This window comes from Malaclemys terrapin, chromosome 1, assembly GCF_027887155.1.
Source record: "Malaclemys terrapin pileata isolate rMalTer1 chromosome 1, rMalTer1.hap1, whole genome shotgun sequence".
Taxonomy (NCBI): domain Eukaryota; kingdom Metazoa; phylum Chordata; order Testudines; family Emydidae; genus Malaclemys; species Malaclemys terrapin.
The window spans coordinates 167213998-167226443 of NC_071505.1; the positions used below are offsets into that span (position 1 = coordinate 167213998).

At 46.8% G+C, this 12446-nt stretch overlaps 1 protein-coding gene and 1 long non-coding RNA gene across 8 annotated transcripts in view; one reads left to right on the plus strand and one right to left on the minus strand.

The window, feature by feature from the left end:
• Nucleotides 1–12446, plus strand: part of LOC128847054 (uncharacterized) — a 31590-nt gene that overhangs the window by 12096 nt on the left and 7048 nt on the right. Inside the window, exon 2 of the long non-coding RNA XR_008446832.1 lies at nucleotides 1608–1818. This is a non-coding gene — a long non-coding RNA (uncharacterized LOC128847054). The remainder of the gene's footprint in view (nucleotides 1–1607; nucleotides 1819–12446) is intronic.
• Nucleotides 1–12446, minus strand: part of RCSD1 (RCSD domain containing 1) — a 48612-nt gene that overhangs the window by 3567 nt on the left and 32599 nt on the right. For 3 of the 7 annotated variants that reach the window (XM_054046361.1, XM_054046345.1, XM_054046353.1), the window contains exons 2-6: nucleotides 9815–9922; nucleotides 4503–4592; nucleotides 2894–2965; nucleotides 1801–2004; nucleotides 17–714 (exon numbers count right to left, since the gene is read on the minus strand). In XM_054046361.1, coding sequence (XP_053902336.1) covers nucleotides 17–714; nucleotides 1801–2004; nucleotides 2894–2965; nucleotides 4503–4592; nucleotides 9815–9922 — 1172 coding nt within the window. The remainder of the gene's footprint in view (nucleotides 1–16; nucleotides 715–1800; nucleotides 2005–2893; nucleotides 2966–4502; nucleotides 4593–9814; nucleotides 9923–12446) is intronic. The other 4 variants (XM_054046336.1, XM_054046382.1, XM_054046369.1 and 1 more) reach the window with 2 other exon arrangements.

Here is a 12446-nt window from a genome sequence, read left to right on the forward strand (position 1 = left end):
TCTGCTTCACACTTACCCTGTGCCCGGTTCTTGCATTGGCATTACACTATGATGCTCACTGGCAGTTCCTGTGTCTGCTGCCGGCTGCGGCATCCCCGTCTCCAGGGACTTTTCCTGGGTGTCTGATGTTTCCTGTGTGTCTTTGCCCTCACTGTTTTCTTCCTTCTTCACCTCTTTATTTTCTTTGTTCCTTTTTTCCTGTTCAGAGGCACTGCCATCCTCCCTTTCCCCCAGGGTGTTCCCTTCCTTATCCCCTGGGGTGTTCTGGCACAGCTTCTTATCCTTATCTCCCATGGTACTTGGGCATGGCTTCTCCTCTGGGGTGCTCTGGGATGACTTCCTCTCTTCCTCCCCTGGAGTGCTTGCGCAGGGCTTCTCCTTATCTCCTGTGCTGCTCTTGCATGGTTTCACTGCCTCTGTTTCTTTTTCTCTCTCCTCTTTGTTTTCTGTGCTGCTGGACCCTCTCCCTGAGGGTGGCTTTTCATTGGATCCTATCCGTTTCTGCATCAGTTTACTGCCTGTTCCATACACAGGTGACTGCAACTCCTCTTTCTGACTCTTAGGCATGAATACCTCATCACCATCCTCTTCCTTGGCCCCATTTTCTTGAGATGATCCAGTTACCCTTAAATCTTCACCATCTCCGGAGTCGGACTGAGACTTTCGGAATTTCCTGGAGGGGGGTCTGCGCTTCAGTGACCCCCGTGTCCGCACCTGAGAACAGGTAAAGTTGAGATTGAAGAATTTAAATAAACCACACCAGTGTGCAGCGTCAGCCCAGAAAGCTAGGGTGAATGACTTGGATGCTCAGCTGGTGACTCAAGACACCGGTTCACCTTCTCATTGACACTTTGCCTCTCTGAATAAGTAGTGAGAGATCATTACCCCAATTTAAACTGTGGCTCTCTCTCCAATTTACATGATCAAACCTGAAAACATTAAGTTTGACTACAAGGACACAAGACTCGATATATAGTTACTTATGAGCAAGGAATTACTTTGGAAACCTCTGCCATTTTATTTTGGGCACTGGGGTGATGGGAAAGGATAAAGGAGTTTCACATCTCAGTAATCTGAGGACCAATGGTGAAATCAAGCAGTCCAGATTCTCTCCCCGTTGTCGCCAATTCATCTGAGTCCTAATCTGCAGAAGCCCCTGCTATTCTGGTATGTCTTGGGCCTTCCAACTTCTCCCAGTTGAAGGCTGTATTGGCAGCTAGCCTGCAAACTAAGAACTGCACATAAATTGCATAAACTGGAGAAGTTAACCAGCTGCCTTTTTCTTTAATACAGAGTTGTGGTTTACAGAGACTACAGTTCCCAGTATTCAATGCAGCCTGTCCTGCTCAGACAGATTAAGTGTTGAATGATTGGCCCTTCATGGGCTATGCCTCTATATTAAAGGAGTGGGCATGGAACACACTGCAGAATTTCAAGGTTTATTTGACTTGCACTAACCCACTGCACTACTAAGTGTTGGTCATTAATTTTGACATGATGTTGTCTGAAAAGCTGTGATCAGTCCAGCCCATGTTGAGTTGAAGCAGGTGAGTCATGCCACTTCATCGCCTGCTGGAATCTGATGGACTATGGAACTCTATTTGCAGGCAGGCAAAAGAGGGAGTCCAGTGGATCACAGTGAGAGAGAATTTCAAAACTGATGCAGCGATCTCCTCGTTTGGCTGCAAACACACTCTGTGAAGACTGAATTGGAAGGTAAGACCTACTGTTGCAGTTCCACTTCAAGCAGTAAACTGGCTTTGGCTTCCTGTGTTGGAGAAGTCCTGGAAGACACTGTACCTTGTTATAAAACTTCAGGTGAGTGCCCTCTGGTGGTTGATCAAAACTGACTGGTGTCTCATCCGATTCACTGGAACGGGACTGGATGCCGGGGCTGCTGGGAGTTGAAGGGGGAGTGCTAAAGGGAGATGGTATGACTTTCAGACCTGGGCTTTTTGGAGATGTTCCTGGCACCAGGGCAGCTGGAGCAAATGCCAGATTGGCCTGCAAAAAAAAATCATCATTATAATAAACCTCCCCTCGGATTTAATATCATGATTTTTGGTGTTATTCTACCTGCCACCCAAATTCCCCGTCAGAGATGAAGTGGACCACATGGGGGAGCCCTTGCCCTTAACACACATGATAGCCTCTCAACTGACAAGAGAGATAGCTCCTGGTTTTATGTTTCTCCTGGTGATATTGTCAACAAACAATCCCATGTGGAGACGTTCTGGATGGACAATTGCCCTTCCCGAACAGCTGGATCTCAGAACCAATCTTGTGTCATCTGAAGTATTAGGGATTTTCCAGTGTCCCAGCCAAGCGAATATGTCTCCCATAGTTTTGCACAGCAGAGGCTGTGAACAGAGCAGTCAATAATAACAAGGAACTTTAAATCATTCTGTATTTGCCCAGATAGCACCTGAAGTTTGCAGCTGTGGGCACTCTCAGGCCCTTCAAATGATCATTATATTTAATATAAAAGAAAAGTGAGAAGCGTTTAGGGTATGTCTACACTTCAGCTGGGAGGATGTTTCGGGTAGACAGATGCGCTTGCTCTGCTTGACCTAGTGTACTAAAAATAGCAGCATGGTCACGCTGGCATGGGAGGTGGCTTGGGGTAGCTGCCCAAATACAATCCCACCCAACCCCCTGGGTGCATACTCGGGTGGCTAGCTCAAGCCGCAGCCTGTGTCACTGTGGCCACACTGCTATTTTTAGCTTTCTAGCTCAAGCAGAGCTAGTACTTGTCTTTCTACCCATCCTGGTACCTTCCCAGCTGCTGTGTAGACATATCCTCAGGGATACAAATATAGGAGCCTTGTTAAAGGCTAATCAATTTAATTCCCTGAGAGATACAACAGCCGTGTTGACAGCATCCAGCACCTACCTGCAGTTTTTCAATCAGGGGAGAGCTTTTCACCTTGACCCTGGGAAGGGGACAAGCATTTGGAGACGGCTTCTGTAAATAAACAGAAAAAGACCAAAATAAACTAGATGAAGAAAGGAAAAGTTCTGAAGCCTGAACCGGTCCAGATTGGTCCTGGGAAGTGAGAGAGGGAAGAAGAGGAAGGAAAGTGAAGAATGTGTCACTGAAGCCTATGGAGGGATCTTTACAAAGGAGTCTGTTGTTCCCTTTCCCACTACTCCCACCTCGTCTGCTGTCCAGCCATTAAGTCTATGATAAAGAGGAATTAGATCACACAGGACTGAGGAAGCGGAGAGCACTGTACAGAGTAATATCATTCCGCTCTGAGAAAGATTATCAAAAGAAGGTAGCCAAGCCCTCTACATTATCCTCCTGTTACCGAAATATCAGGTTTACCTAGCTGAGAGCCAATAACAGCCAGACAGGAATAAGGAAGAGTAGCTTTATTTTGCAGAAAAAAGGAGAGCTTTGCACCTTGGTACAAAAACTTTGTTTTATACACATTTTACAGATTTTTTTATACACATTTAGACAAAGGTCCTTGCAGTGTTAACACTTGATTGGTGGTGGTCAGACCCATGCTTTTGCTATCTGGTCAGTGAAAACTGGCTTGGGACCAGCTCCAACTACCTTAAGGCCTTGAAGGGAAAACAGTTGAAAAGTTTAGGCTACTGTGTACTTGAAGTGTTTGCTTCCCCCTAATGGCCGCTGGTTGACATAAAGGCTGCTCTGTTAAGGGGGGGTCACTAGTAACTTTTACACTCCCTTTCCCCTCCCACCACTCAAACAGTGCCCTCTTTTGAGAGAAAATCGGATTCTGTCCTTTCTGATTAGTATATCCATATTAGGGATTGTGTAATGGTTAGTCCCAGAAGACTAAGGTCAGTACTTCAGGGTGCTAGTCTTGGCTGTGCCACTGCATGGCATTGGGCAAGATATTTAACCTCTCTGTGGTGCAGTTTCCTCATCAGTAAAATGGAGATAAAACTGACCTTCCTCACAGAGGGTTGCAAGGCTTTAATGTTTGTAAAGTGTTTTATGAACTATTCCTCTAGCGTATCTGAAGAGAAATGTTTGGCCCTGGAAGAATTACACACTCATTCACCCTTTCAAACTGTGAATCTAGAAGGAGGGAAGACTCCAAGAGCAAATGATTACTTAATATTTATGTTGCAGTAGTGCCTAAAGGCCACAACCAGGTTGGACTACATTTTGGTGTATAAACAACGTATGACAGTCCCTTCCCTAAAGAGCTTAAGATGTGAGGATGGAGCTGGTATGGGAGAATCAGGCGGATCCTACGGAGATGTGGTGTCACAGAGGGAGAAACTCACAAGCAGAACTGGAACATGTACGTGTGTCTACAACAGTAAGGAGACAGCAAGGAGCAGAGTATGTGTCGCGTATTGCTGTGGATGGATAGGGGAAGTGTTCTCTGCTTTAGAGCTTATGGTTTATGTTTCACTATTGGTGGTCCCTCTGGTAAACCCACATTCACATGCCTTTTAGGAATCAGTGAGAATAAGACCCAACAAAAAGGAAGGTCTTTCCTTATTGCATTGGTACTCACCGTCTCCCCATTGTGGCCCAGCTCCACCTTTTGGGTGTGTAGGGGAAGGGAGCAAGGTGGTTTCCTCCGGGTTGGTTTATTGGCTGGTACCTGAAGATAAAGACAGCCATTTGAGTGACAAAGGAAGAGCAAGGAGGTTACACTCAAGCACCAGAAGGCAGCCTCTAGTGTTGTGTGTCTGCAAAAGGCCCAAGAGAAAGCAGTTGGGGGGGGTGGAGATGTCTCCAAGAGCAGCCACATAGAATATAGGGTTGGAAGGGACCTCAGGAGGTCATCTAGTCCAATCCCCTGCTCAAAGCAGGACCAATCCCCAACTAAATCATCCCAGCCAGGGATTTGTCAAGCCTGACCTTAAAAACCTCTAAGGAAATTCCACCACCTCCCTAGGTAACCTATTCCAGTGCTTCACCACCCTCCTAGTGAAAAAGTTTTTCCTAATGTCCAACCTAAACCTCCCCCACTGCAAACTTGAGGCCGTTACTCCTTGTTCTGTCATCTGGTACCACTGAGAACAGTCTAGATCCAACCTCTTTGGAACCCCCTTTCAGGTAGTTGAAAGCAGCTATCAAATCCCCCCTCATTCTTCTCTTCTGCAGACTAAATAATCCCAGTTCTCTCAGCCTCTCCTCATAAGTCATGTGCTCCAGCCCCCTAATCATTTTTGTTGCCCTCTGCTGGACTCCTTCCAATTTTTCCACATCCTTCTTGTAGTATGGGGCCCAAAACTGGACACAGTACTCCAGATAAGGCCTCACCAATGCCGAATAGAGGGGAATGATCACATCTCTCGATCTCCTGGCAACGCTCCTACTTATACAGCCCAAAATTCCGTTAGCCATCTTGGCAACAAGGGCACACTGTTGACTCATATCCAGCTTCTTGTCCACTGTAACCCCTAGGTCCTTTTCTGCAGAACTGCTGCCTAGCCACTCGGTCCCTTGTCTGTAGCAGTGCATGAGATTCTTCCGTCCTAAATGCAAGACTCTGCACTTTTCCTTGTTGACCCTCATCAGATTTTTTTTGGCTCAATCCCCTAATTTGTCTAGGTACCTCTGTATCCTATCCCTACCCTCCAGTCTATTTACCACTCCTCCCAGTTTAGTGTCATCTGCAAACTTGCTGAGAATAAAGGTTGTGTGAGGAGGGGGATTTGAATCCACACCTGCACAGGGAGACCACAACAGCTGATTGTGGGAAAGAGAGCCTTGAATGTGGCACCTTAGACCGCTCGGCCATCCTGACACTTAGAGATGCTCTAACAAGTATCCCATTGGAAACCCCACAGTAGAATGGCTTGTAATTTTTCTGTTTTCTTTCCTGTTTCTGGTAATCACTAAGCTTTCATCTTTTGAAGGGGCCTCAACTTCCTGCTTCATTCATTCACTGAGCTCACTATCCTAGGTGTGGTACCAGGGGCTGAAGGGCAGCTCAGAGTTCTGAACACAGCCCACAGCCTCGCTAATCTTTCAAAGGGAGATGCAGCTCACAGAGACCACAGGGCCCAAGTTGCAATGTTTAACAAGTGACTTAGGAAGCAGGTTTGTCCAGAGAGAAGGGACAGCACTTTTTTATCAACTGCACAAACACTCCTCTCAGTCTGAACCTGCACAGGCTCCTGGGAAGATCTAGCTTACTCCGGGCATGAGGAGAGGCTTAGCACAGACGTCAGCGCAATCTCTCAAAAAATCTATCATCTCATTTGCACAGTTATGCCCATGCAAGTAACCTGAAACCTATACTTACACCAGCATGGAAAGCTCCAACTTGATTTGAATTGCATGTGTCTCTATGTCGGAGATGAGAGCAGCTGAAATTTCCTCTATTTTTTATGCCAATTTCCGTGACCTTCTAGCAAGTTACCAATGTGCTCTGTGGTGCAATATTTGGTGACTTTTGTCATAATTTGTACCCACTTAATGTCCAGGGATCTGGGAAGTTACAAACATCAGATTGTGGCAACTTCATCTTTGAAGAGTTGGCCACTTTAGAGAGTTTGTCTTGAGTGACAAAGTCAGGCACCATGGCTTTATGAGGTTTACACTGTTAACTGGTGATGTTGTGTCAGCAAATTGCGATGCAATATAATTGCGTGAAGCAATGTAATCAAGCTGTGACTGTGTCCTCCCATAACAACATAATATCGTCCTGACACATCACAATCCTGGCATGCAGTATCATCCTATTCTGTTGAAACATCATCATATCACAACATTATGATACCACATTGCGAGGCAGTGACATTTCGTGGGCATCCATTAATGTCCTATATATGCTAAGTTCGCAGGACATAGATCACCATGCTGACATCAGGATGACCACAGATATAGTGAGGTCGGGCAACCATGATTATTACATCACCCCCCAGGACTGTGATACACTGAAATGATTTTTGTTTTTAACATGTGTGTTTGTGATGGTAGTAGGGGACTCTCTGTGTCACAGAAAGTGGATCAGCGGCCATGAGTCCTTTGACTTTCCCTGCCTCCTCATTGGATTAAATCCATTTGGGGCCTTGACTCATCTCAGTTTTGGGCAACCTTTGCTGCTTAAGTTCTTTCTACCACCCCTAACCAGGTTTCCTAGACTTCTCTTCCAGTCTCCCTTACCAAGAGAGGTTTTTCCTTCCTGCTTCCCAGCAGACTCTGTTTCTCACTGACTCACTGGTGCATCTAGGCCTCAGTGAAGCAGGCCTGGATCACAAGGATTCAGTTATTCTACCTTAATCTGCCCTATGCCTTGTAGAAGAGGAAGGAAAGACAAGGCTGCTCTGATTGAGATGCTTTCTGGTGATAAATGACAGCACATTGGGGCTAGTCAAATGTCCAGTGTCCTCAATTACATTGAGTCAATCCAGCTCCTAGCAGGACATGAGTCCTGTCCAATGTGATATTCCAACAACCTGCAAGACTGCACCAGTTTTCCTGCAGTGCCAATCCATGCTGTCTAACCCATCAATAAACCATTGCTTGAACTCTAATGGGTCCTATTTATTTCTCCTGAGTTCAGTCATACTGTAGCCCACGTAAACGAAATTAAAACTGCATAATCTTTGTGATAGCTGTATCAACTATCTGCAGCCAAACAGAAGACTATCTTCATTTGTTTAAATCCCACTGAATGTCAACTTCTTGCTTTTAGGGGAGAAGGGGAATCCTGATAGCAGTATGTGCTGGTCCTCACTGGAGACGTTTGTGAGATGCATGCCTTGCATATAATAGTTTTGTTTGTTTTTATCCAGCAGTTACTGGGTTAATTAGGTCTCAGTGTGTATACACATGGGCTAAATTGGAGTGTATGTGTCTGCTGTGCTGTGACAAAGCTCTGTCCTTGACTCCATAGGTCCTGCATTTCCTGGCAGATTTTTGCTAGCCTCAGAGGCTCACTGTGACCCTCCACATAGCCCTTCTCTCTCTAGAAACAAGGGTCACAGCTTACTGAGCCATTTTCATCATAAGCCAACAAGGGAGGTGAGGAGAAGCAACCCTCCCTCACAGTGTCTCTGTTGTCTCCCAGTTTCGGTAATTAATCAGGGAGGGGAGGGGAGGGGGGATCCCAGGCCCACCCTCTACTCCAGGCTCCAGCCCAGGGACCCTAAAATTAGCAGCTATGGTAGCTGACTTTTTGGAAATAGACATGTACAATTCCCTGGGCCACTTCCCCACAGCAGCCCCCCACTCAATATCTCCTTCACCATTACCTCAGGGCCTCCTTCCTTGCACCTGATTGATATAGATTTGTACTACTTCATTCCTCCCACAGCTAACTCCTGACACCCACACCTCACTGACTAACTGGGAGGCTTTTAACTAGTTCCAGACAGCCCTTGATTGGCTTCAGGTGTCCCAATCAACCTAGCTATCTCCACTGCCTTCTAGAAGGATCTTAATTGGCCCCAGGTGTCTTGATTAACCATGGTAACCACATGGTTACCATGGTACCAGGGATTTGTTTAGCCTGGGGCTAACATACCTGTTCCTCACTACTTTACTGTAGCCATCTGGCCTTGCCCCATCACACTGGATAGAAGTGCTTAGGATCAAATAAAGAGGGACAAAACTTTGTTCACTATTTCTGAGCCCTGGACAGCTGATTCAGAGCTTTACAGAAGATTGCTAAGGAACTATCACTATTATTAATGATCATTATTATTATTGCTGGAGAGCTGCTAGTGCGATGCATGCTGGCTTCTAAGCTGCTCAGTTTGCTGTTCAGCCGCTCACTATTTGGAGTCTCATTTCTGTTTCATAAATATCAAACATTTGATTAAGGAAAGCTAGTTGGGTGCTTTCTAATTAATCAGTAGCCAAAAAGGCCCGGTGCTGAGCCGTACATGTGCACCTTGCTTTGATGCCAACTACCACTGGGGAACTCATGGATGTCTTAGCAGGCTTTTCAGTGTCCCCAAAGCACAAACATCCTGCCACTGGCTAACAACAAACTTCTTTTAGTGGGCAGCTGGAATAGGTATGCAAGAATGTCTACATGTAACTTAGGAATGTATAGAGTATACTGTACATGAGATTGTTGTGTGTTATACTACAGTTTGTGAAGCACTATGGGATCATTTGGGATAAAAGTTGCTATCCAAAAATCAAGCCATTATTTTAATGTTTGGATCACCCAGTCTCCCCACCTTCATTGGCCAGGGATGAGTCTCCAATTTCTAGGGTTACCATATTTAAACGTTAAAAAAAGAGGACACTCCACGGGGCCCTGGCCCCGCACCTTCCCAACTCCACCCCTTCCTTAAAGTCCCCGCCCCAACTCTGCCCCTTCCCCTGAGCACCCCGCATTCCCCCTCCTCCTTCCTCCCAGCCACGCGAAACACCTGCCCGAGCGCTACCGGCTTTACGGTTTGCCGGGCAGCCCCCAGACCTCCAGACCCTGTGCCCCCAGCCGGGCGCTTCCCCTCCCGGGCTCCGGCTGCGCTGGGGAAGTGCCCGGCTAGAGGTGCAGGGTCTAGAGGACGGGGGCAGTCCGGCAAACCATGAAGCCAGTAGCACTCGGGCAGCTCGGCTCTTCAGCTGCACAAAGCTGAGGTGTCTGGGGGGAGCAGCCGCAGCCACAGCCGCCGCCGTGGGGGAATCCGCCTGCAGCTCGCAGCCTGCCGGAGCCGCTCTAAGGTAAGCAGGGGACTGGGGCAGGGATGCCGGCAAAACAAAGCTGGGAGTATTTTTCCCGGACATGTTCGGCTTTTTGGCAATTCCCCCCAGATGGGGATTTGAGGACCAAAAAACCGGACATGTCCGGGAAAATCCGGACGTATGGTAACCCTACCCATTTTCCACATCTGTGGCTGAATTGTTCCTTACCTCCTTTCCAGAAACGCTGGCTGCTTGCTCCTTGAACTTTCCTGCCAGCTGAGCCACAGATAGGGATGCTGACTTCTCCACCTCTGGCTTGGTCTCTGCTGGTCTGCCCTGACAAATCAGAAACAAGATAGTATGTGCCCATGTCTCACAGGTATGGAAAGTTGGAAGGTTGAGATGCAGACAGGTTATTTATTACTGAGTTCAAGAGTAACTGAAGGCTCAGAGCACTGCTGCCGGATGTCAGGTACCTGGTCTGGGAAGAAACCATCCCTGAAAATAGGACCAATTAGTATCTTAAAGTATCCAACGTTATTAGTAAGGTCTGAATGGCTCAGGGATTTGATAGTGTAACAGGGAACCTTTCATCTCTAACTGAAGACCCTGTCTTCAGTTCTCCACTTCAGTGGAAATAAAATGAAATATTTCTACCCACATCGTCCCTGTCACCATCTGTCTCCAGCAGCGAGTAGAACTTGGCGATAGCAGACATCTTCTCCAACGACTTTTCTGTGGTGTGGTGGTGATGGGGAAATCTGGTTGTGAGAGGCCTTCCCTTTCCAATGACTCTTCTGCAAGGAGACTGGGCTTTGAGAAGCCCTCCTTCACAAAGCCTCTGTTCTGCTTGGGGAATGTATAAGTGTGACTGGGTGTTACTCTCTATCCTTTCCCAGTATCTCACCTCTGCAAAGAGATATCAAGCTGTAGGAGCTTAGGTAAAGATGCTCCCCCCCATACCTATTCTGTACTTTGCTGGGAACTGGGGAATTGGATCATGTGATTCTACCTACCCCCAGGCAGTGTTCCCTCTTCCACAACCCGATGGCCCATGTCACCTCATATATTGTGGTTTTCTTTGTTATTTTTATTGTGACACAGGTGAAAAGCCTTGAAATAAGGTGTCCATGGAAACCAAACCTGCTGAGCGCCATTGGTTAGCACTGATAAAAAAAAAAAAAACTGGGGAAATTGCGAATACTGAACTGACTTGCTTGTCTTGAGCCTTTTCTTCAGAACCTCATAAAATCCAGACAACAGAGTTTTCCAGGCTGCAGCCCACTCATTAGAGAACCTCATACTTCTGCATTCCAGCAGCACCAGTGATAGTGTTTGACCGGTACCACTTTCTTCCCCACACTTCTATTGCTTAGTCTGAAAAGTCCCACCAGAAGCTGGTTTTAGGCCAACACACATTTTCCACAACAGCAGGAACCCCCAAGATTCTTCCCTTTTCGCTTGACTCCATTTGGAAGGCATTGTGGGTTAAGACAGTGGAACTGCGCTCTCAGTGTGCCAAGGCAGCCCAAAGATGGGACTTTGGCCCTTGTAATACAGCGGGGCGTGCTGAAAGACAGAGCAGTGGAAACTTAAAAGGTCCTTAGACAGCTATTTCCTAGACAAAGAGTGAATCGGTGGGGTTATACTGAGAATTAGCCTGAGTCTCACTTCAGTTTTGGATCAAGTTCTTGGCTGAAACTTTGAGGTGCAGCTTAGTGTGGTTAAGGACCACCCTACTCTTTCCTCATCAGTAACATGGAGATAAAACTGACCTACCTCACAGAGGGCTGCAAGGCTTTAATGTTTGTAAAGTGCTTTATGAATTATGTTAGGACTTGTGGGCATTCAGTGCATTCTTCTGACTGTAAGTCTAACGAGCAACCACTCTTCTATACATCATTTTTTTCCTGACATGGCATGGCTGTCCTCACTTGTACACTCTGATTAATCTGAACAGGACAGTGTGCTCCTTCTCCAGCCCTCAGCCTTGCCCCAGATTTCACCTGGAAGGACACAGCAGCTTCTTTTGCTTGTTGGCACTATATGCCTGAGCTAAGGCCTGAAAGCTTGGCTCCCTTTCTCCCTCAGATTTCGTCAAAGCCCCAAGTGCACAGCAAAAGCTGGATGTCCCCAAGCAGTTTCCCTTTAGCTGATAAGCACATTGTAAATAGACTATGTGCTTCTGTGAGTAGTTTGTCCTTCAGTCCACAGGAAGCAGTGAACATGCCATTCTAATATTAGAACAAGTAGTCCACGGGCTGTGGCCCACAGAACTGCCAGCTGCAGGCTCTCCGATTACACCTCTGATTTCACAACAGGAAAATCCATTTTTCAGATCCTCTCTGGCCATTACGCTGCAGTGTTTCATCTGGCTCTTTCTATTGCAGAAGGCTCCTCTCTCACTGCTGAGGGTGCAGTGGGAGTTTCCTTGTCCCAGCCTAGTGAATGTACGAGGGCACCCTCTTCACTTAAAAGGATGTACACCAAGGTTCCCTCCCCACAACTAGAGGGACAGCACTAGACCCCTCTCTCCCTGCCCCTTCAGGAGAATGTATCTCACCCTCACAATAGGTGAGTAGAGCCCTTGCTCTCTCTCTCTTATGCTCCATGAAATATACTAGACAAGCATTTGACCAATTCCAGGGTATTCTTTTCACTTTGAGGGATATGCCAAGGCTCTCTGAGACTGTGCATGGGAAACAGGGACACTAAGACCAGCTGTCATCTTGATAAAATTGAATAGGTTTGCTGTTGTCTTGTTAGGAAGACAGATCTAGTCAGGCCAGTAAGTTGTGCTGTTTGTAGTCAACTTTAGTTGAGTAGCATCACTGAGGGAGGGATTGGGTTTTTTCCTGCC